The following is a 24,360-nucleotide window of genomic DNA, read 5'->3' as shown; positions in this document are numbered from 1 at the left end:
GATTTGGCTACTATAGGGGATTCATTTGGCTCCATTTGGAGCCAACATGATGATAATCTTCTAATCTCTTCAGAAACGTTGCCTTCAAGTGAACCTCTCGTTATATACCCCTCACTAAAATGTGGAGTTATTGAAAATTAGTCTGAACATGCATCCTTACATTTTTGGTTCCTGCCTAGTTCCTTTTGCTTTCTGTCTCTATGAATTTGGCTACTTTGGATATTTCATATAAATGGAATCATACACTTTGTGACCTATTGCATCTGACTTCTTTCATTTAGCATAATGTTTTCAAAGCCCCTCCATGTTGTACCAGTATCAGTACTTCATTCCTTTTCATAGCCGAATAATATTCCATTGTATATATAATACATTTTGTTTATCCATTCATCAGTTGATGGGCATTTGGGTTGTTTCCCCTTTTGGCTATGGTGATATTGCTGCTATGCATAATCAGTACACGTTTTTGTTTAAACACCTGTTTTCAATTATTTTGGGTATGTACTCAGGAACAGAATTGCTGGGTCATATGGTAATTCTTTTTAACTTTTTGAGGACCCACCAAACTGTTTTCCACAGAGGTAGCACCATTTTACATGCCCACCAGCAATGTACAAGGTTCTAATTTCTCTATATCCTCACCAACGTTTGTTATTTTCCATTTTATTGATTAAAGTTATCCAGTGGGTACAGAGTAACATTGCACTGTGGTTTTAAATTTACATTTCCCTAATGGTTAATGATGTTGAGCATCTTCTCAGGTGCTTATTGGTCATTTGCATACCTTCTCTAGAGAAATATCTATTTAAATCCTTTGCCCATTCTAAAATTGGGTTTTTTTTAGCTGGGTTGTAAATTCTTTGATATATTCTGGATACTAGTCCCTTAGCAGATATATGATTTGCAAATATTATCTTCCATTGTATAGGTTGTCTTTTACTTTCTTGATAGTGCCTTTTGAAACAAAAAAGTTTTAATTCTGATGAAGTCTAATTTATCTATTTTTCTTTTGTTGCTTGTTTCTTTGATATCATATTTAACTATGGTGCTTCTTTTGATAGCTAAAATATGTCAATGTTGGCTTTAATTTTTATTATATTAATCACTATAATTATCAACTTACCACCATATGCCAGGCATTTTATATGTGCTCTTTCAGTTCCTTCTCTCCCCGCCCCCCCCCCCCCCCCGCCCCTCTTGCTCTTACTCTCATTCTCCCTCTCTCTGACCTAGTTGGTATTGGGCCATTTTCTAGAGAAAAAAAAAAAGTTCAAAAGGGGAATTTTCTCAAAGTCATTCAGTAGGATATTGATAGAGGCAAGATTCAAACCCAGCTTTGTCTAATTGTACAGACCCTACTCTTTTTTCTCTACTGCACTGCATTTCATTATTAAATAGCATAGTATAAAGTTTTTGATTTTGGCAACAAAAGAGGAAATGCATGTTGTATTAGTTTTCTATTGCCTCCATAATAGACTGCCACAAATTTAGTGGTCTAAGCAACACAAATTTATTATCTTACAGTTCTATAGGTCAGAAATACAACACGGGTTTCCACCAACAAAAATCAAGGTGTTGGCAGGGCTGCATTCCTTTCTGGAGCCTTGAGGGGAGGACTGGTTTCCTTGCCCATTTAGGTTGTTGACAGAATTCAGTTTCTTGCGGTTATAGGACTGAGATCCCCATTTCCTTGCTGGCTGTCAGCTATTCCTAGTCATTCCTAGCCTCTGGAGGCCACCTGTACTCTTTTGCTCATGGCCTCATTCTTCTACCTTCTAAACCAACAAGGTTGGTCAAATCCCTCTCACACTTTGAATTTCTCTTTTTTCTTCCATCTTGTCTCTCTCTTCTGCTTTTAAGGACTCACAGGATTAGATGTGACTCACCCAGATAATTCCAGGATAATCTGCTCAAGGTCCTTAACATCACAACATCTGTGAAATCTCTTTTGTCCTAAAGGTAGCATGGACAGGTCACAGGGATTAATACGTGGACATCTTTGGGGGAACAGGGCATTTATTCTGCTGTACACACACACACACACCCTTATATTTTTTCCTCAGCTAGGTAAATACACAGAGTAAGGAGAACAGAGAACTAACAGAACTGATAGAACAGAAGACTGGTAGAGCCCTTGAAGTACAATATTAAGGGATAGGCAGAAGAAAAGAAACCCACCCACTCCCGCCCCTGCAAAAAAGAGCCTGAGAAGAAGCAATTGAAGAGGCAGATCCAGAGGTATCTTAAAGATTCTTGTGTGAAGTTTTGCCTGCTCTTGACTTACTGATTTCCTCTTTAAACTTGGAAACAATTCTCTCAAAGCTCTTTTGCCCAGTCTTTTACCTCCTAATCCAGCCATCGTTAATAGTGCTGATTCTTGGGCAGTGACCAGACAAATTTCAATTCTGCACATAATATCCTGAAATATCTCAGAACACTGAGCCAATGAATTGCTAAATTGGCTGAACATTCAGAGACCTCTTTTCCAGGAACATCTTGCTCCAGGCAATAGAATAATAGATGATGCTAGAACTCCCTAAAGCAAGGTAGCTGTGGAAAGCTGCAATACCTTGATGGCAGATTCCACTGCTGGCAAGTAAGATCCTGACCTCAGGTTTTCAAAAGGAGAAACTAAGCAGGGAATCTCCTGGTGTCAATACTTTTTCCCCCCAACTGAGTCAATAAGTTCTATGAGATACAGACTTGTGGAGTGATAAGTATTAATTTAACTAAAAGATTTCAGTGGATCCTGTGTTATAAGCTGAGGATAATCAGTGACAGTAAAGCCAAAAAGCTTCCTATTAAATACATGCTATCTTCTAAAATTGAAATATAGGCATATAGGAATTCTAAGCAAGTACATATGGGAAGTTAAGGAAGAAACCATCTTGAAGAGGACAAGTTTAAAGCTAGTAAGGATGAACCAAAATCAGAGGACACGAGAGATGAAACAGAACATGAAGATTAACCTAATCTTTTCATTTTACTTTGGGGAAATTAAAATACAAGCAAGCGACTTTCCCAAAATAACCTGGTTGCTGGCAACATCACAGATATCCTGACTTCCCCTTCAATATTCTACATCCTGGGATGGTCCATAGTGGGTGGCTCTACTATCAGTTGCTAAATGGATTCTTTTCTCAGCCACTTTATCCTGGGACCTCAGTGAGGATGACAAAAATGTGGGTGAAGCACTGCCACTCACAATGCTTTAACACTGTGAGCAATTCTAGCCTCGCTCTACTGGAAACTCAGTTCTATGACCTCTGAGGCTAAACAACATCTTTTGAAATGTATTAGGGGATGCCTTAGGAAAACCAATGAACTGTAGGTCGCTCCCAGGGGCTAGCATGCCTAGAAGACCAGGAGACAGTACACAACTCAAAACTCAATAGCTCTGCATAAGAGATTTTGAGGTGTGTGTATGAATGTAAAATTACCACTAGATTCTGGGGAATGAAAGTGGGAAAGAGGAAGTAGGAAAAAAGGTGAATGGTTTCACCTCTGCCACTTCTGATCTGTGCCAAGATTTTTTTGGTTCTATTACCTCATAAAAAGCGGGAGCCACAATAAAGAAATCTCTGAAACTTATGCTCCCCAGCACACTACAGGATACAACTAACATAAAACCACAGCTATTTTCTTCTGTTCCAGACTGGGAAATTAAAAAAAACAAAAAAACCACATTTTAAGGAGTCAGTTGGCCTATCTAGCATCTATGCAATTAGCCAGTCACAGATTTAACAATTAAATCCTATTATTATTATTATTATTATTATTAAATCCTATTATTAAATCCTATGATCCCTGTCCAGGCAACTTGCTACTTAAGGATAGTGAGCTGTTGCCAGTTGCCTTTTGTAAAAGAAGTGGGAGATCTCAGCAGGCTAGATCCTCCACAGATCACCCTCCTTTCTCTGGGTTTTTGTGGGCCTAAAGCCCTCCAGACACAAACAACTGTATTGAGAAAGGACATGAAGAAAAAGGACATGAAGAAAGCCACAAAGGGACTAAATAGCCTTGAATATCTTATTTCAGATTTCTCTGCCACTTCTCAGGATGAGCTACTGAATTTATAGATTCTAATTGTAGGTTACACAGTTAAAATATCTCTTGCTGTTGTTGTTATACAAAATACTGTATTTGGACTACCACAGTGCCTCTCTCTCCTTGGTACATTCACACTCATTATCCAGGGTGTCACATTCACCTGGTTTCCTTTGATTTCCCAAACTCTCCATATCTCATCATACTCTACTGTACTCTGCTGGAAAAAGAGGTTACTCTGCCCCTTCATAACACTAAAAGTCCTCTGTAAAAGTCACAACACGCTTCTGCAATCAGGAGTCAATTTTCCATTTACCAAAACAGTGCTCCCCAACATGTTCTGTTGACTTACTTTGACCATTTTTAAGTGACTTCTGCATTTCTTGATAAGCTGGGTTGTCTCAAGTCTCACTGCCAACTTGTGATCAGAAACTGTGGCACCCGGCTCACAGTTTACCCCTCCAGACTTAATATCATCATCATCACCAACATCTGGGTAATATGTGATTAGAGAGAGACACTTATCAGCAGGTATCTATCAATCTATATTATGAAGCAAAGAAATCCATAACCAAGAACACTTTTAGGAAATATCCTTTTTCTACTTCATTGAAAGGTAGAGTCCAACATGTACAACGCACTTTTAAACCGCTGATTAAAAACTTTCTGAAATCCCTACTTTTAATGGTGTATATCAGGTTGCTTTGTAGAACAATTCATGTCTAAAGGCTATTAACCTGTAAATACTTAAAACTAAGGCAAACATGTAGAGATTACATTTTTTTCCTTCAACAATACTTCCTGAAGGCCTACCATATGCTAGGAATTGTTCTAGGCACTAAGAATAAAGTTGTTCACAAAATGGGCAAAATCTCTACCCCCATGAAATCATTTTCTAGTGGAGGGAAAACGAATTAAATAAGATCTGTAAGATATATAATATACTAGAAGATAATAAATCGTTCAGAGAAAAATGAAGCAGGGAAAAGGATAGAGTTTTGCTTTGGTTTTGGTTTGGTGGTGGGGTGGCAGGGGTAGTGGGAGAGTGAAATTACAACCTTAAATAGGAAAGGCCTCTATGAAAAGGTGAACTTTAAATGACTTGAATAAAGACCTGAGGAAGATAAAGGAGCAAGAACTACAGGTATCTGGAAAAGGGCCTTCTAGGAAGAGTCGATATCAAGTGCAAAGGCCTTGAGATGGGCCTGTACCTGACATATTTGAAAAACAATAAGGAGGCTATCAGAGCCAGAGCAGAGTGAGGAGAAAAGAAGTAGGAGATGAGGTCAGACAGTTAAGAGGTAGTATGTGTGTGTGCCTGAAAATTCTATAGTATCTTGTAGGTCATTAAAAGGACTTAGGCTTTTACTTAGAGTGAAATGGGAAGTCATTGTGAGGTTGTGGACAGAGGACTGATGTGATCTGACTTCTGTTTTAACTGTTTCATGCTGGTTGCCATATTGAGATCAGTCTATAGAAGGGCAAAGTCACAACCATGGAGACTAGTTAAGAAACCACTGCAAGAATACAATGAGAAATAATTATTACTTGAATCATGAGAAAAGAAATGATAGTTATAAATGGCTGGTTTCTGGATATATTTTGAAGGGAGGGAAAACACGGCTTGCTGATAGACTGGATGTGGGATGTGAGAGAAAGAAAGGAGTCAAGGATGACTTCAAGATTTCTATTCCTAGAAGAAAGACCAGAATTGCCATTAATTGAGGTGAAGAAGACTGCAGAAGGAACAGGCAGGAACTTAGTTTTAGAACATTTTAAATTATAATAGGATATAACACATTAAGATTTTTTTTATTATTTATACAGGATGAAGATAAGTATATTTCTGGCATGGAGAATAAGGCCATGTTACATTTTCAACGCATTAATCACTTTCATTCAAAATTCCTAACTGCCTCAGCAGGAATTATTTGTAAACAAGAAGTCATTCTAAAAAAGATTTCAACATCTTGAATTGGTTTCAGAGTTTGGACTGACATTCTGGCCTAATTTTGGAGCTCAGTTAGGTGGGATACATGCATCTCAGACAGATACAACAAGGATGAAATGCTGGATGAACTCTAAGGGTGCACATGCATTAAGAAAAATGGCCCCCATCTGGGCACAGACATAGAAAGGGAACACCTGATACTTGAACTCAGGTGCTCACCAGGGTTGGAAGAATATGACCAAGTGTTTCATCTGAGAAGTTATCTCCTGTTGAAGCAGTGAGAATAATTTACCAGGTGAGGAGCTATTTTCCTTTTCAGCATGAACCTTCTAGCTGCATGGTGCTGTTCCTAGGTAGGCTTCCCTCTTGACTCTCACTATAGAACGTCCTCCCTATGCTAGGGTACAGGGACTACCAGCTAAGTTCCCTTTCCCCATATTTGCTCCTTCCTTTCCTCAGGGTTGTGACCTCTGCACTTCATTTAACAAGATTAAAGTGAAAATGAAGAGCATGGTGTGGGAGGAAAATAATGAACACTATTTATTTAAGGGAGTTTGAGTACAAATATTATTCAGAAATTCAATCTAATTCCATTTACTTCTGAAATGACACAAAACAATATTAAGTCAATGCATTCAGAAAGCAGTTATGAAAGCATAATACCTAATAGGAACTATGTTACCCACTGGAGGAGGGGGAATTTGAGGATAAATGAAACAGGGATCCTGCCCTTGGTGAACTCAGAATCTAATGGGGAAGGCAGATGATTAAACAAGTAATTACAAAGGAATTAGTAATGAAGGGACATATAAAATGTCAGGGATCCAAAGGGGGAACAATTAAATCTGTCTGAGGAGGTTGGGAAGAATTTATAAAGGAGATGACATTTGAGCCAAGCAGTTTAGGAAGGGAAGGAGTTTGTCACTTTATTAAGGGAGAGCACTCTGTGACAGGCAGAGGGGGCCTAAAGCTTGTCCAGTTTCTGGATCAGGGAGGTGTAAAGAGTGGTCCTGGTAGAGATTACAGGGGGAAAAATGACAGGAAAAGGAGATGAGAGAGACAAGCTGGGACCAGACTTGCTTTGCTAGGAGTTTGTCCTTTGTTCACTGGGCAACAGAGAGCTCTCAGGCTTTTTAAGCAAGTAAACGACATAATCATAATTGTGTTTTTAAAAATCAGTAGGTAGCAGAATGAAAGAAAAGAAATAAAAGGTGCTCAATGGTAGTAGCATAAGACAGATCAAGAGAAGAAGTAAGAATAAAATAGTTTCATACTTAATAGAAAGAACCATGAACATACCCACTATCCACTTCCATTCGCCTTCCCCATTCCCCAAGCCTATCATTACCTCCTCCAATGAAATTAACTGTCTTCTTTCACTATCATTTCATCAAGCAGACAGGGAAAGAAAAGAGGTTCACACAGATAGATAGATGTAGGAAGGCAGCATTCCAGAGAAAACACATGTATAACCACCTTCTCTCTTTTAATGATTTCAATCAGAGGCTTTAAGGGAAGGAAAAATTAAGAGCATCATATGGAACTCTAATCACACTTGGATTTAGAACAGGGAAGCACACACACTACAAATGCTATATTGACAGATGATTAGCAGTATACACTCTAAAAGGAACGATATGTCTCCCCTTGCCTCATAACACACAATTCACTTTCAGTGATGTTGTTAATTTACTACTGCCTGAGATAGTCCTTTTTAATATAGCCTTGGTGTACCAGTAGCTTCTGAGAACCACTTTCTCCCCACTGTCTCTCCAAGTCTCTTGCGGTGCTAAGTCACAGAACACTACAGACTATACTAGCAGTAGCTTTTAAGGCAGCCAGAACATTGCTGTAGAGAACCTGATACTTGTCTTCATCAGGCCCAAAGCATCAGAACTCTGGGAAGAATCTGGGAGGCCTCTTTCTGGTTGATGTTTAGCTTAGGTGAACACCCACACCTCAATCTTCAGATTAAGTCTCTAGAGCATATTTTTTTAGCATACTCTGGAAAATAGAGACCTCACACCTTAGCTCTTCTAGCCAATAGCCGGCTAATTTGCTCTTTCTATAGTAACACTGGAGACAAACAATGGTTTGAACATTTTTTATTATTAGCAGGGAATTAAATTTCACACACAATTTTAGAGACATCATGAAGAGTGAATCTCAAATGTTTTGGTCACAGAATGCTTTTATAAAACTAAATAAACAAAAGAAACAAAATCAGCTCCTACTGACCCATTAACCAGAAAGGCAAGAATCATCACTTCTAATGGCTCAGCAATGTCTCCCTCTTTCAAACTCATGCAATGCTTGCACAATACTTAATTTGTTACTTAAACATATACATTTTACTAGTAGTTAACGTTTATAAATATCAGTCTTGTATTTCTTACTACATTGTAATAAGCTAACGTTAAATTAGAGGTGCATCAAATCAGATTGCAAAAAACCTATCACAGGACAGGGCAATAAGAACTGAAAACCAGACATTGATAAATTCATGCCCTTACTGATGTTCATGGGCTACTCAATTTTTTTTAATGTGTAGCAAAAAAAAGACATGGAATAAAAAAATAAAGGTACCCTCATACCTATCGTATTAACCAAACACTTAAAATTTATAATTTATAGACTCAGTGTTGGTCAGGCTGCTGTAAAACTAGTGCACGAATACACTGCTAGGTGTACTTTAATTGGTATAATAACCCTTTGTTATAGGAACCAACAATACATTTAAAAGCCATAAAAATGTTTTTATAACTCTTACATAAAGAAATTACCTTAAGGAAAAATTCAGGTTAAAAAAAAGGCTATAAGTATGAACACATATATTATAATTTAAATATAAAAAGAAAACATTAGAAATAACTTGTAAGTTCAAAAATAATAGTGGCTAATTAAATGATGGGATATAAAACTGATGTACCATTCATAATAAAAACTCTAAGCAAATTAAGAATTAAGAGAAACTTCCTCAACTGATGAAGAGCATAAAAAACTTACACCTATTATTATATTTAATGGTGTAAGACTGAATACTTTCCCATTAAGATCAGGAATAAGCAAGGATATCTGCTCTCGGCACTTCTATTTAACATTGTACTGGAGGTCCTGGTGCAACAAGGCAAGAAACAGAAGGCATCTACGTTGGAAAGGCAGAAGTAAAACTGTCTTTATTCACAGATGTCATAACTGTCTACCTAGAAAATCCCAAAGAATGTATAAAATACTACTAGATCTAATAAATGAGTTCAGAAAGTTTGAGATTCAAGATCAACATACAAAAACCAATTGTGTTTCTATATACTAGCAATGAACAATTAAAAACTGACATAGAACAATAGCATTTAAAATGTACATGAAATACTCTGATTAATTCTAACAAAATATTTGCAAGATTTGCTGAAAAACTACAAAGCACTGATAAAAGAAATCAAAGACATAAATAAATGGAGAGATAGACTATGTACATGGATTAGAAGACTCAATATTGTCAGAATGTCAATTCTCTCCAAAGTGATCTATGAATTGGATAAAATCCTAGTCAAAATTCCATCAAGGTTTTTTTGTAGGAATTGACAAGCTGATTCTAAAATATATATGTAAAGGACCTAGAGTAAATAAACAATTTTGAAAAAGAAAAAACAGTTAGAGGACTCATACCATAGTACCTGATTTCAAGATTTAATATAAAAGTAAGATCAAGACATAGCAAAAGGATAGACACACAGATCAACGGAACAAAGTATAGAGTCCAGAAATAGAACAATACATATATAGTCAGTTGACTTTTGATAAAGGTGTCAAAGCAAATCAATAAAAATACATACTCTTTTTAACAAATGGTGCTGGAACAACTATACATTCTATATAAAAATATGAATCTTGACCATATTGTACATTATATTGAAAAATTAACTCAGAATGTGTCAACAGAGATGAAATGTAAAAAAACCTAACACTATATATAACAGTCCTAGAAGAAAAATAGGAGATAATCTTTGTGACTTTGGGTTAGGCAAAAATTTCTTAACATAGGACACATGGAGCAGGAGCCATGAAAGAAAAAAATGATGTCACTGAGAACTGTATTTTATTAAGATAAAACACTCAAACTTTTAGAGAAATACTATTAAGAAAATTAAAAGCTACAGACTAGGGGGAAAATGTTGTCAAACACATATCTAATAGTGAACTGTTAATCACGATATATAAAAATCTTTTACAACTCAATAATAATTATTTTTAAAACTGGATGAAAGATTTGAACAAACACCTCACAAAAGAAGAGATACAGATGTCAAATAAGCACAAAAAATAATGTTCAGCATCAACAGTCATTACATGAATGCAAATTAAAACCACCACAAGATACTACAACATACCTACTAAAATGGTAAAAATGAAAAGAAAATTGGCAACACCAAATATTAGCAAGGGTGCAGAGCAACTGCAACTCTCATATATCGCTGGTGAAAATGTAAAGTGGTAAAGCCACTTTGAAAACAGTTTGATAGTTTCTTATAAAGTTAAAAATATACTTACCATATGACTCAGTAATCCCACTCCTAAGTACTCTAGAGAAATGAAAACATATGTCCACATAAAAACCTTTACACAAATCTTTATTGTGGCTTTTTTTCATGATATCCCCAAACTGGGAACAATCCAAATATTCATTGACTGGTAAATGAGTCAACAAATTATCCCCATAATGGAATATTATTCTGCAATAAAAATGAAGAAACTACTAATATATGCAACAATATGAATGAATCTCTACTAACATATGCAACAATATGAATGAACCTCAAAAGCATCATGCTAAGTGAAAGAGGCCAAAATGAAGAGTATGGTTCCATTTATATGCATTATTCCATTTAAATGACAAAACTGTAGCATCAGAGATCAGAACAGTCATTGCCAGGAGCTGGGAGTAGAAAGAGGAGACTCATTGCAAAGAGGCATAAAGGAATTTTCTGAGTAATGGAAACATTCTGCATGTTGATTTGGGTGGTAGTTACACAACTGCACAAGTTTGCAAAAATTTACAGAGCTGTATGTCTAAGAAGGATGAATTTTACTATATGTTAATTATGACTCAACAAACCAACAAACAAATAAAAGACTGTCACACCAAGTGTTGAAGAGAATGTGGAACAACTGGAACTCTCATTCACTGCTGACAGGTATGGAAAATGGTACAACCACTTTGGAAAATAGTTTGACATTTAAAAAAAAAGTTAAATGTATACTTCAACAATTCCACTCCTAGTATTACTCAAGAGAAATAAAAACATATCAATATATCTACACAAGCACTTGTACATGAATGTTCATTAGCCTTATTCATAACAGTGTGAAACTGGAAACAACAAAATGTTCACAAATATAGCAGATGAATGACCAAATAAAGTATGACATATCCATATAAAGAATATCACTCATCAATAAAAAGGAATGAACTATTGATACATCCAATACCATGGATGATCTTTTTTTTTAACCTGTGTATGTTTATTTATTTATTTTCTTATTAGTCATCCATTTTATACACATCAGTGTATACATGTCAATCCCAAACTCCCAGTTCATCACACACACACCCCCACCCCTTGCCGCTTTCTCCCCTTGGTGTCCGTGTTTTTTCTCTACTTCTAGGTCTCAATTTCTGCTCTGCAAACCGGTTCATCTGTACCATTTTCTAGGTTCCACATATATGCATTAATATACGATATATGTTTTTCTCTTTCTGACTTACTTCACTCTGTATGACAGTCTCTAGATGCATCCATGTCTCTACAAATGACCTAATTTTGTTCCTTTTTATGGCTGAGTGATATTCCATTGTATATGTGTACCACATCATCTTTATCCATTCATCTGTCAATGGGCATTTAGGTTGCTTCCATGACCTGGCTATTGTAAATACTGCTGCAATGAGCACTGGGGTGCATGTGTCTTTTTGAACTATGGTTTTCTTAGGGTGTATGCCCAGTAGTGGGATTGCTGGCTTATATGGTAATTCTATTTTTAGTTTTTTAAGGAACCTACATGCTGTTCTCCATGGTGGCTGTATTAATTTATATTCCCACCAACAGTGCAAGAGGGGTTCCCTTTTCTCCACACCCTCTCCAGCATTTGTTGTCTGTAGATTTTCTGATGATGCCCATTCTAACTGGTGTGAGGTGATACATCATTGTAGTTTTGATTTGCATTTCTCTAATAATTAGTGATGTTGAGCAGCTTTTCATGTGCCTCTTGGCCATCTGTATGTCTTCTTTGGAGAAATGTCTATTTAGGTCTTCTGCCCATTTCTTGATTGGGTTGTTTGTTTTTTTAATATTGAGCTGCATGAACTGTTTATATATTTTGGAGATTAATCCTTTGTCTGTTGATTCATTTGCAAATATTTTCTCCCATTCTGAGGGCTGTCTTTTCGTCTTGTTAACTCCTCCCCAGTTAAGAGGCTGATATAGCTTTTGCTGTGGAAAAGCTTTTAAGTTTCATTAGGTCCCATTTGTTTATTTTTGTTTTTATTTCCATTACTCTAGGAGGTGGATCAAAAAAGATCTTGCTGTGATTTATGTCAAAGAGTGTTCTTCCTCTGTCTTCCTCTAGGAGTTTTATAGTGTCTGGTCTTACATTTAGGTGTCTAATCCATTTTGAGTTTATTTTTGTGTATGGTGTTAGGGAGTGTTCTAATTTCATTCTTTTACATGAAAGCTGTCCAGTTTTCCCAGCACCACTTATTGAAGAGACTGTCTTTTCTCCATTGTATATCTTTGTCTCCTTTTTCATAGATTAGTTGACCATAGGTGTGTGGGTTTATCTCTGGGCTTTCTATCCTGTTCCATTGATCTATTTTTCTGTTTTTGTGCCAGTACTATATTGTCTTGATTACTATAGCTTTGTAGTATAGTCTGAAGTCAGGGAGTCTGATTCCTCCAGCTCCGTTTTTTTCCCTCAAGACTGCTTTGGCTATTCGGGGTCTTTTGTGTCTCCATACAAATTTTAAGATTTTTTTGTTCTAGTTCTGTAAAAAATGCCATTGGTAATTTGATAGGGATTGCATTGAATCTGTCCATGGATGAATCTTAAAACATTATGCTGTATGAAATTCCCTTTCTGGAATTTTACATAAATTTGAGAGCTGGATGTATCAATAGTTTATTCTTTTTATTGATGAGCGATATTTCTTTATATGGGTATAGCATAATTTATTTAGTCATTTACCTGTTATATTTATGAACTAACCTACTGGAAACATTTCTTAGGCTATAAAAATAAAGGTTTTATAGCTTATAAGACTTATAATCCTGGAGTAAGCATTAAATATTTACTGGAATTTGCAGCTACAGGAGTCCCATTTTCCTGATGTTTAAGGAGTTGAGACAAAGAAGGGAGACACTAGAAGTTTAACAGGCCAAAAAAAGAGTTTTCTTTCTCCATCCTTAAGGGGTTTGGAAAACTGCTTACATAGCAGTTAGAAGAGACTCCAAACAGCTCTCTGCTAACCTACTGGGAACAGATCCTAAATCCTTGGATCGATTGGGATCTTGCCTATATAACTAGTCACCAGAGCCAGTTTTTCTTTTCCACTGGATATTCTTAGCAAATGTTACAGTGTAAAATATCAAAAGGCAGTATCATAAGCTATTCTAAGAAAGTGAGCTGTCCTTTGACACCAATGCTATCCAGAAGGGCTTCAGGCCCAAGTTTAATTTCATTTCATGTGTAAGAATCCCTTAGTCACATCTTAAAATGCCGTATCATCTCTCTCTCTCTCTCCATATTTGCAAAGAGTTATTTTGCTCCTGAAATGAAGAAAGACCAAGAAGGAAATAATCCTGGCTAATCAAGGAGGGACTACTTTAAGAGATAAGCGTCCCATTGATATAGCTGTGTGATTGTGTAGGAAACTTGTTCCTTTGCAGCTCTCTGCTTGCTGATAGGTGTCCTACAGAAAGACTCCTTCCTGGGTATGGCTGCCTCAGAATCAGTCTTTCTGGATTGTCCCTTTGCCTCTTCAACTCACTCACTCTGGCTTGCTTCCCACTGTAGTTCTTTCTTTCACTTGGTTCCTGTTCCATCTTTGCTTGCCCCCTTGGGACTTGATACTTTAGTCCTTTTGGTTCCCTGTCTTTACTGATGCTGTCTGGTTCCCCTTTCATAGTTTGTTCTACGTCATTCCTTTACTGGTTTCTGAACTTGCCTAGTAGGAGGGTTTTAACCCTCAGATCAGGGTTCTGGACACTCTTTTTGTTCCTTGTTCCCCAGGCGCCTATGCTTGTAATGGTGGCTCCCAGATAGCTAACTCTCTTACAGCTATGGGGGGCTTCTTTCTTGGCAAACTGAAATATGCCCCAATTCCCTACATCTAGCCCTTTGTTGTCACTCTCTGCTGCCCTCCAGCGGCTATCAGTAGGATACACTTGTCAGAAATTAGTTCCAAGGCCTGGCTCTACTGTCCTTTCTGTGGCCTATGAGCGTCCTTTAATAGGACACTAGACAGTGTAGTTAATGCAGATGAGATTTGTGTTCAGAACCCAATAGGCTTTAACTCAGCCAGCACTACCACAACAGCCTCTGATTCCACTGCTACTCCCAGGGAAATTCATTGGTGATGACTTTCCTGTCCTTTCTCTTGAAGATGTGATTATCTGAGAAATTCACAAATTCCAGGTTTATGGGTATGCATATCCATGCTGTGTTGGAAGTAAGAAAGAGACGTCCTGAGTTTCTGAGGCTTGGCTTCTTGGGAAAGCAGAGAGCAGTGCAGTGGCTCAGGCTAGCCTAGCAGCTGGCCTCACAGACTACCTAGGTCTTTTATTGTTTAGCACGAGGATCACAAATGCTGTCTATGAGCTAAGGTAGAAATAACCAGGTGGCTTACTATGCTACGCTTATTAGCTGCCATTAATTCAGTTTAAAGACCCTGTCATTAATGATTCAGCATTTCCAGACACACCTCCTCCCCAGTTAAGAGGCTGGTATAGGTGAGACAAAGTCTCAGCAGTTCTAGAATAAATTCTCCTCCAATCAACCAAAAACACTCAGTAAATCCCAGAATGTGTTACATATTACTGGCAATTCCTTCTATAAATTTTCTATGGTGGCTCCAGTTAATAATGTCCCAAGCAAAGTAAGGGGATCTATCTGATTTGCAGAAGCTGCAGCCACATCCCATAGCTGAAGACCTTATTCACCTGTGCCCTATCCTTGTGTATGCTGATCTAGTGTTGGCTTATATGAGGTCAAAGGTCTAGCTCAGTGGAATCTATTCTCAGAAATGTTCCCAATTTTCCTCCTCTTCTTCTTATTCTACAAAACCGGACCCAAAGGTGTTAGCTCTTTTCTACTTGGCAATAGGAATTATTTGCTGTCAGAACTTCCTTTAAGGTTAGAGGTATCACTGTGAAGGTTATAAGTGTCTGTCAAAACAACATGGGCAAAACAATTTTGTTAATACAGCCAGAAAAACCTGCTTTCAAAAACCAAAGGACTACCTTTGGAAAGGAAGTATTTCAAGCTGACCATCTTATTTATGCCAGGCTGCCAAACATAGCTAAACGTTTTTTCTGAAAGCCTGCTTATCAGTATATAGCACATTTGGCCTTGTCCTGGGGATCTTTCCAGAAAATTCTGCAGCTGTCCCTAAAACTGACTAATAGAGCATCAATACAAAAAATAAAAATCTAGACAAAGTAGCATTTCCTCAAAGCACCAGGGCCACCTGAAGAGAGATTTTGGGAAGGGCAGAATGTTAAAAAGGCCTATGTTACAAGCATGGGCAAACTACACCAGAATGTAAGCTCCACAAGGGCAGGGACCATATTTTATTCACTACACGATACCCTCTATGCCACTGTACCCACTATAACAGTGCTAGGCATAGTGATGAATGAATGAATACTTCCTGATTAAGGAGGTCTATATCTACATTCAAGCGCTTGCTGTGCCTATGTCAAGGCATGGCCTATAGTCTGCAGGAACTTTTAGTGGCTCTGTATCAGCAGAGATTTGTGCAGGAGTTCTAATATATTAATATTACTACATCCTCTTCTAATCAACAAATGCCTTTGGGATATGATAACCTCAGATTTCATTTCGGAAATGACATCTACCCACATATACATGCTATATATGCTACCATATCAGTTGTGCAGATAATCTTTTCCAAGATAATGTGCTTTATGGCTTAAACCATTCCTTCTAACCCCACCATTAACATCAGTTATAGAAATGACATCTTCTAACTTCATGAGTTATCAAACTGTTTGATTACTAACTCTGGTGCAGATGACTCCCAGTTTTATAGGCCATTATTCAAGATCAACAAAATATTTCAGTTGAGCACCTGGAGAGTATTTCTACTGACAACATTACTGATCCACACACTTCACTACTAGAGGGTTCATATACCACTATATTTTCCTCCACCAAGAATATCCTTTCATAAAAACTTTCCCCTACTACCTACACCCACACCTCCCTTCTTTACCATGACTCACTGACAACTGCTCAGTAAATACTTGGGAAAACTACAGGCCACCACCCTTCCCTACTAAGAAGTACATGTGGGGGATGGCTTTCTTCCAGTTTAATATAGCTTAAGGGTTGTGATGAAGACTGATCCCTGAGGCCTTTTATGTGGGCCTGCCCTACCCCCACCCCAGCCTCCTATGTAATCGCCTGGTTAGGGTGAAATATTATAAAAGAAATTCTATTGAGCCTCATTTTGATATGTGCCATATCAGACAAAATCAGTTTTTGATATAAATGGATGTTCTACTGAGGCTAAAATATAAGCACAGTTAATATTTTTTCCATAAGCGCCAACAGCAGTCATGCAAAGGGGACATGTTCCTCTTAATGGGAATACTGTTCATTAGACTTGAAGGTAAGGCGAAAAGAAGGGAAGGCAATTTTATTCAAAAACCAAAATTTTATTGAATAGGATCAAGATAGGAGGGGAAATAAAAGGGGAGGTGTCTACACAGTCAGATTCTTGAGTGGTCCTCAGGTTTCCCTACCTGATGCTGACTAACTGAAAATACTGATTTTACCTTTATACCTCTAATAGGCATAACATCAGAATCTGTTCAACGTCTCCAAAGAAATATACAATTATTTCTCTTAGGTTCTATAGCTGTTTTTAAGGCAGTTTAAGTGCCTGCAATGGAAATGCACTGCATTTACTTTAGACTGAAGGTTTAGAAATTGGGGAATAAGTGGCCTAGAGGGAATGTCACCAACTCAATCTAAAAAAAGCCACAGATATCTTGGGATGGCTTTGCTGTATAAGAGTTGTTGCCAACAAGCTCCATTCAGGAGATCTGATGCAACGTCACAACCTAATTCATTCAGCTTTATAAAAACTTACGTATATTGGAAGTAAAAAACAGTTGGTGCCAAGGAACAGAAACGTTTCTAAAGAACATATTCAAACCTCTTCCTGTTGGTCAGACATGGAAGGTGAACAGCTAAAATTTAATAAATAATGTAATAATTATCTGGGGAAGTTAAGATTCTCTCACAATGAATGGAAAAACAGAAATGTGAAGTGTTTCAGGGTAGCCTGTAATAAGCAGCATTTGATGAGGAGATACAGAACATAAAAGAGAGGTCCATGAAGAAGCTGGAAAGTAAAAGCAAAGAACAAAGAAGAGGAATTAAGAAAAGGGGATTTAAAGAGATTAGCTTAATACTTAAAGGTGGCAAAACAGTCTAGATCCTGGTTAAATCAATGCACACACACATGCACACACACACACAGACACACACAGACACATGCATACAAACACGCACACACATTTTTACAAACAAAACTTAAATCCAGCTCTTCTCCATGTTTGAAATACCTTTACCCCTCATCAACACCTAACTTCTTCTCAGTTTAACTCTCCACATTTTCCATGAAATATTTTATAACTACTCAGGCCTACAAAGACCTCTGTACTTCATGGCCATTTTTTGTACTTAGAGATTCAATCTTGCTCCTGATTTGCATTGTTTATGTCACATGATTATATAAAAGTCCTATATTCCAACTAGAGTGTAAGTTGGAGTCTCTTTTCCCATTCCTTGAATTTGGGCTGGCCTTGTGACTAGCTCTAGCCAACAGAATGTGGAAGAAGTGATATTTCAAGCATGGGCCTCAAGAGGTTTTCACACTTCCTCTTGCTCTCCTGGAACCCTGCCAGGAGGCCACGTGAATAAGCCTGGACTGGGCTGCTGGCTAGTGTGAGATCACAGGGAGCAAAGAAGAGTCGACTGAGCTAAGGCACGCGACCTCAGGCAAGCCAAAGCCCATCCGGCAGCTGATCTCAAAGTATGAGTGAGCTCAGCTGAACCTAGCCAATCTGTAGAAACTTGAGCTAAATAAATGGTTCTTGTTTTAAGCCAATGTTTTTGGGTGATTTGTTATGCAGCAAAAGCTACTGCAATAATTGAAACATACACAGTTGTTTTAGCATTCCAATGAAATACTTAATCATACTGTGCCTTATATTAGAATCAAGTATTTGCTGTTCACCTCTTTGTTACTGGAGGGCAGAGACTGTATTATATTCATTTGTGTATTCCCACAACACCTAAGTTGTGCTTTGTTCACAGTAGGCACTCAGAGTTTGATAAACTGAAATGAAAATCATCTGAAGTTCAAATTCCGGTGTTCATCAGCATAATTTACTTAATGTTTAACAACAGAAGAAAATACAAACCATAGTACTGCTTAAGAATCAAATAACTACTGAGGATCTACTATTGGCCTTGTGTTGTTATTCTCAATTATGAACCATTAAGGGCCAGCAATTATCAGTACTTGGAATATAAATGCTACTTCAAGATAGATAATAAATGAGCCTTTAAGTTGTCCTTCTCAAGATTTAGCATTAACCCAAATTTGGATTTTCATAGAAATATGCACATAGATTTGATACATGAATGTGAAGTTGTACTGCAATCGTACTTTTATGAGCTTGGGAATATAGAAATTATAAAGTGGCAAAGAAGAAGATTTTGATTTGCACTAATTCACATTAACAGCTGGTTTTCTAAACCCAGAAACCTGACAAATGAGCTATGTAGGTAAATATACTTTAACTTTGACGTGCTATAAAAGTGTAAAATATCATGAAAGCCTGTGTATTCAAAATGTCATTTCACTTTTTTCCTTAAGAAGTAGAAAAATTAGAATAGACAGGACGGCTCAGAAAGGATGAATAGTTTTGCTATCCACATCTAATTTGCTTCCTAATAAAATTCTATGGCTTTTAAATGACACTCTGCTATTATAGTCTATACAGATGAGTTCATCAAATATTCCATGTTTTGAATATTTTAAAAATTATCATTCAATTGATAGAGCCTGAAACACTGTAAAGCAAAAGAACATGAAAGCATGATCAGAATGAATATATTCATAAACCAATGAAGAAAATACACTCAATGACAGTAAAAGAATATCCTTGCTGCACTGAACTGGGGACAAATCCCCTTTTTGCATGGGTGCGCGTATGTATCCTATAACTTGCCTTAACTTTAACTTCTTCCTTTAACTTCGGCCATTCCTGATTAATATTGTTATCTTTGACTTATAAAGGGCATAATGGTTAAATCAGGTAGTAAGGTGGATAACTGAGTCAGGACCTTAAAAGGTTTAGACAGGCTAAATAAATAAGAATGATTAAAATCTGGTTTGTTAATAGAATGTCAAAAAGGAAAACGCAGACCAAAGAGAGTAAAGTCTTCAATTGTGGTGTATAAAATCAACCACATAAAGACTAGATATGGAATGAGTAACAATGCTACACGTGAAAAAGACTCAATTACTAGCAGATGGAAGCTCAATAAATCAGGATAGAAAGCCTGTCCCCCAAATTGGAGTGCATTAATAAAAATACAAAGAGTGAAAGGGTCAAAGTTAAGTGAGACAAATTTTAGCCAACTTAAGAAATACGTTTCTTTCTTTCTTTTTTTTTTTTTTTAAGAAATACGTTTCTTATAATCAGATTGTCTTGAGGTGGACCCTGCTGCTTTCTGGAAGCAAGTTCTCTTCAAGGAGAATATTCAAGCACAGTCTAGGGTGCTGTACAGGGATTCCAAGTGTCAAGCCAAAGGTTATATTACATGATTTTTAAGATTAGCACCCAGCCCCCAAATTCCATAACTCTATTTTAGGATTGCAAAGAGTACAGGCAAAAGGACACATACTCAAGGACACCTAGTCATGTCTCATTTGAGGTCAAGCTATCTCCTTTGAAACCACACTTTCAGACTTTCTATTATAATCGGCACATCTCTTATAGTTCATTAGCTGCTCACTTTAAAAATAATGGTCACTTTAAGTTATGAGAATGACTAAGATGAACTGCAAAGAGATAAATATTTTCAGCACGGGATGTGGAAAGGTAATTTTTGTCACACTGATTCAACTTACCTGAGGCCTGCTAATAATGAGCTAGGCAAATTTTTCAAATGATCTAAGAAAAATGTAAGCTGCTTTAATAGAGACAGACATAAATAGAAATTAAGTGATAGACTGAATAGCAAGAGGCATATTCTTTCATGACTCAGTGAAATTTTGGATTTTTGGTTTCTACTACTAAAACTTCGTAATCGGAACCCTCAGAACAAAACTGTAACAGAAAATAGGAACTTAAGCATAAGCAACAGTGCTCACTGAGAGCTCACAAGTACTTGAGCATTCATCCCCAGCTCAGATCCACCTTATTTTGGCTGTGTTTTCTAACTTACTCCCTTAGTTAACATTTTCTGTGAACACTAGTTGCTTTCCATAGGGACCAAAACCACAAACTCGAGAGAATGACCATACTTCCTTTCCGTGAAGAGTGAGAAGGGAAAAATTTTTCCTTGGATGTGTTTTTCCAATGAAATTCAATTTCTGCTTTCCAAGAAACGCCAATTGGCTCAGAAGTCTCTGAGAAGAAACAGTGCTGGGAAAGTCAAGCAGATACCGCTCCACAAAACCATAAAGCAAAATCCCAATCTTTCAGGTTTACATCAGCCAAGGGGTTAAAACCTGAACATCTCGGTTGAGTGGCTGAATCCACAGGTGGAAGGTGTTAAGTGTGGAAAGAGATACTCAGCTGCATTTGGGACCATGCTGGGAAAGCCTTTATGTGTAAGAGAACCCCCACCTCAACTCCTAAATATTAAGTTGACACACGTTTCTGGGACGCGGCCTGAATCCTCAAACTTTGGCGGGTCTATAGAGACACAATTTTCTGTTTTCTGCTTAACAGGGCTTTCCAGAATTGTCATCAGATGACAGATTACACCACCCATCCACAAGGATTCGGGGGTAGCTCAGGCCATCCATTATGGGTTAAAAGCTGTTCTAGCATGAATCGAGTCACAGTAGTAAGGAGACTACCAATACAAGGGGTCCTACAGCTTTAAGAAATACCCTGGGCATCTAAAAGTTCTCAGAATGCAAACTTTGTCAGCTCTGAAAACAAGAGGCACTGCATCATTATGGCAGGAGAAACAAAGCCAGCCCCCTTTTAAAAAACAGACAAAAAAAAAAAGATTGTTTTAATAGGAGAGAAGCATCAGTCATTGATTCTTACTTCATTCACACTTTCTATCCAACCCCATCCATCTTCAGAGTGAAGAGATGACAGAGCCCAGTTAACTCTCTCCCTTTTTCGGCCCCCGCCCATACTGCTCCTCTATACCCAATCCACCAAGGCCTACCAACCCACCCTTTTCAATCTGCAAGCAACAGCTCTATCGCACGACTCTTTCTATCTAATGGGCTTGCAAAGCTCAGGTATACCTAAGTACCAGCTTTCATCACATTACTTCAGTAGGGTCGCCTGTCAGGTTAGCATGACTGGTCAGGGCCTTTGCTAAGTATCTAAAATGACCACTTAGTCACTCATGGCTGACCGCATTCTACAAAGGAGGGGATGGGAAGACTTAAGGCAACAGAAAAAAGTCAACAAACCAAACCAACAATCCAGAATGCAAAATATTTCATCTTTCTTAAATGCTACTGCCCTCATTATCTGCAAACAAAAGTCCTCTGGGCAGGCAGTCTCTGCATCAGTGCACCTGCTTAGCATTGGTTTGCTGAGCTATCTTTTTGCTGTGTCTGCAGAAGCCAACTATAGCACAATGGGTCACATCACTTGAGGGTCACTTGAGTCCCTCTACATTCTGGGTCCCTCCTCCCACCTCCTGCCTTCCCTTCCACCCACAAAACCTTTAACTCCACCATAGCTAAGGATCCCAGATAGCTAAATAAAAGAGGTGGCCTCAAACACAGGGAAAAACCCTTAGGTCTCCAGTGTGAATCGCCAACGCCAATCCCCCTCCCCTCCCCTTTTCCTTAAGACCTGATGGTCTTCAGTCACACATCTTAAAAGAAAAACAAAAAACAAAAACACAAAGACTTACTTGTCTCAAGTCGATGAAGGCCAACTGCAGCGTGTCCTCCTGGAACCCAGGCACCGGGCCGGATCTGGCAAACTCTGTGGGAAAGAAAAGAGGATAAAAAGCGCCTTTAACTAACCATGGACAGGGAGATTGGCAGACGGATGACAGGGAAGACAAGAGAGGCTGGGGGAGAGGAGGACCAAGCTTCTAAGGAGTCATGTCTCTCTCCCTTCAGCTTCTTTGTTTGCCCTTCAAAATTCGTGTCATCAAAACACCATTAATTCCAGCATCCTGACAGCAAGGAAACTGTACTAATTCGACCTGAAATTTATTCCCATGAGCTGCGCTGGGCTTCAGAGTATTTGTTTTGTGAATGGACAAACAACTTGCAAAGGAGGAGGGAATGGGGGAGAGAAAAAAGTTTTTCCTCTCAACACAATAAAATCTTCAGCTGTGAAACTCTTTTCAGTTCCGAAAGCTATTTATATTTTAGATCGCTGAAGGAATTTTCTAATTTCACGCCTGTCACCTCATTCCCCAAGCATTTATCAAAAAATATTCCCTGCCACATCATTAATTATTCCCTCACTGATTATTTGTATTATCTCATGAGTGCATTATCGCCAACACACACACAGACACACACTCACACACACACACACCAGCAGCAGAGGCTGCCCCAATCTAGTGCTTGGCTCTTCAGTAAAAGAGTACTGCAGATATGAAAAGACCCATCTAAATAAATCTCACAGCAAAAACTTAGAAAACATTTGTACATGTCCATCCTCCCAGTGTATTCTTTGTTCTTGACTTCTACTTCTATTCCACTCTCAAAAATTCTTTTTTCTCTTCCTTCTATCCCAATTTAGTCTTAGGTCAAAAGAGACCACATGAATGCTATTTGCAATTTACAGTAGCGCCTTGGGTACATGCTCAGCTTATGACTCTGGCTTCTACATTGTTAATAAGAAGATAACTGCACAGGGCTATAGGGACAAATACTAGTAACAGTTAAGAATGTCAGATTTTATTGTCCCTAAGCCCTGCTTATTATGCAATCAAAAGGTCTTGTTTAAGCCCCTACATACACACAAGACACACACACACACGTACATACAGAGCAAATTCAAAAGTTGGACAGTTACTAACTATGCCTTGAATTCTCTCTGTGAAGCCAAAGTATGATAAACATTTAACATCAATCTACTATTTACCTCAAAAATAACAAGTATCTGCTCAAAGCAAATATGAAAAGGAATGTTTTCCTTTCAATTATATTTTTCTTCAGGAATGAATTTAAGAAATTATAGAAAGTTGGTATCATATTAGTCTTTTGAAATTAAATAAAATCCATCAAGATATTTGCATATATGTCTGGAAAATTACTTCAAACAACTAGTAACTGCATAGATTCAAATGATGATTTATGAACAATGACAGGAATTTCTGTTCCTTAAAAATATTTTCCATCTAGGAAATGTCTACTAGGTTTTCATAAAATCCTTGACCTACTTTAAAAAATGTTATCAAGGTAAGTTGCAGGGAACACAAAAACATTATGTGAAATGAAATTTAAAACAAGTTATTAAACGAATTGTATAGAACACAAAGTGTTGTACAACTGTAACACAAAATATTCTTCTTCTAGAGATTTTAAATAAAAATGACTCAAATGGAAGGAGATAAACGATATAGAATGATTAGCACATTAAGTTTCTATTTACTTTGGAAAGAAAATTTATATGCCATTTATAAATGAATTCTATATGTATAGCCCAAATGATTAAAGTTTTAAAAAAGTAAAGTTCTAAGACTATACAAATACATGATGAGAGCCATGTTAATAAAAGCTTGACAGAATCCATCCTTCATATCTTACAACAGCCATTATCTGTGATAACCTTGTATATGGCCACTGCTCAATTACAAGTACAACTTTCCCATACTATGCT

General features: G+C 37.5%; 1 protein-coding gene across 5 annotated transcripts in view; it reads right to left on the bottom strand.

Moving 5' to 3' along the window:
* Positions 1–24,360, bottom strand: part of EXOC6B (exocyst complex component 6B) — a 712,186-nt gene that overhangs the window by 146,064 nt on the left and 541,762 nt on the right. For 3 of the 5 annotated variants that reach the window (XM_067704728.1, XM_067704730.1, XM_067704732.1), the window contains one exon: positions 22,430–22,503. In XM_067704728.1, coding sequence (XP_067560829.1) covers positions 22,430–22,503 — 74 coding nt within the window. Of the gene's footprint in view, positions 1–10,554; positions 10,579–16,947; positions 17,643–22,429; positions 22,504–24,360 lie in introns of those variants that run through there. The other 2 variants (XM_067704731.1, XM_067704729.1) reach the window with 2 other exon arrangements.

This window comes from Pseudorca crassidens, chromosome 14 (assembly GCF_039906515.1).
Source record: "Pseudorca crassidens isolate mPseCra1 chromosome 14, mPseCra1.hap1, whole genome shotgun sequence".
Taxonomy (NCBI): domain Eukaryota; kingdom Metazoa; phylum Chordata; class Mammalia; order Artiodactyla; family Delphinidae; genus Pseudorca; species Pseudorca crassidens.
This window is presented reverse-complemented; position numbering and strand designations above follow the sequence as displayed.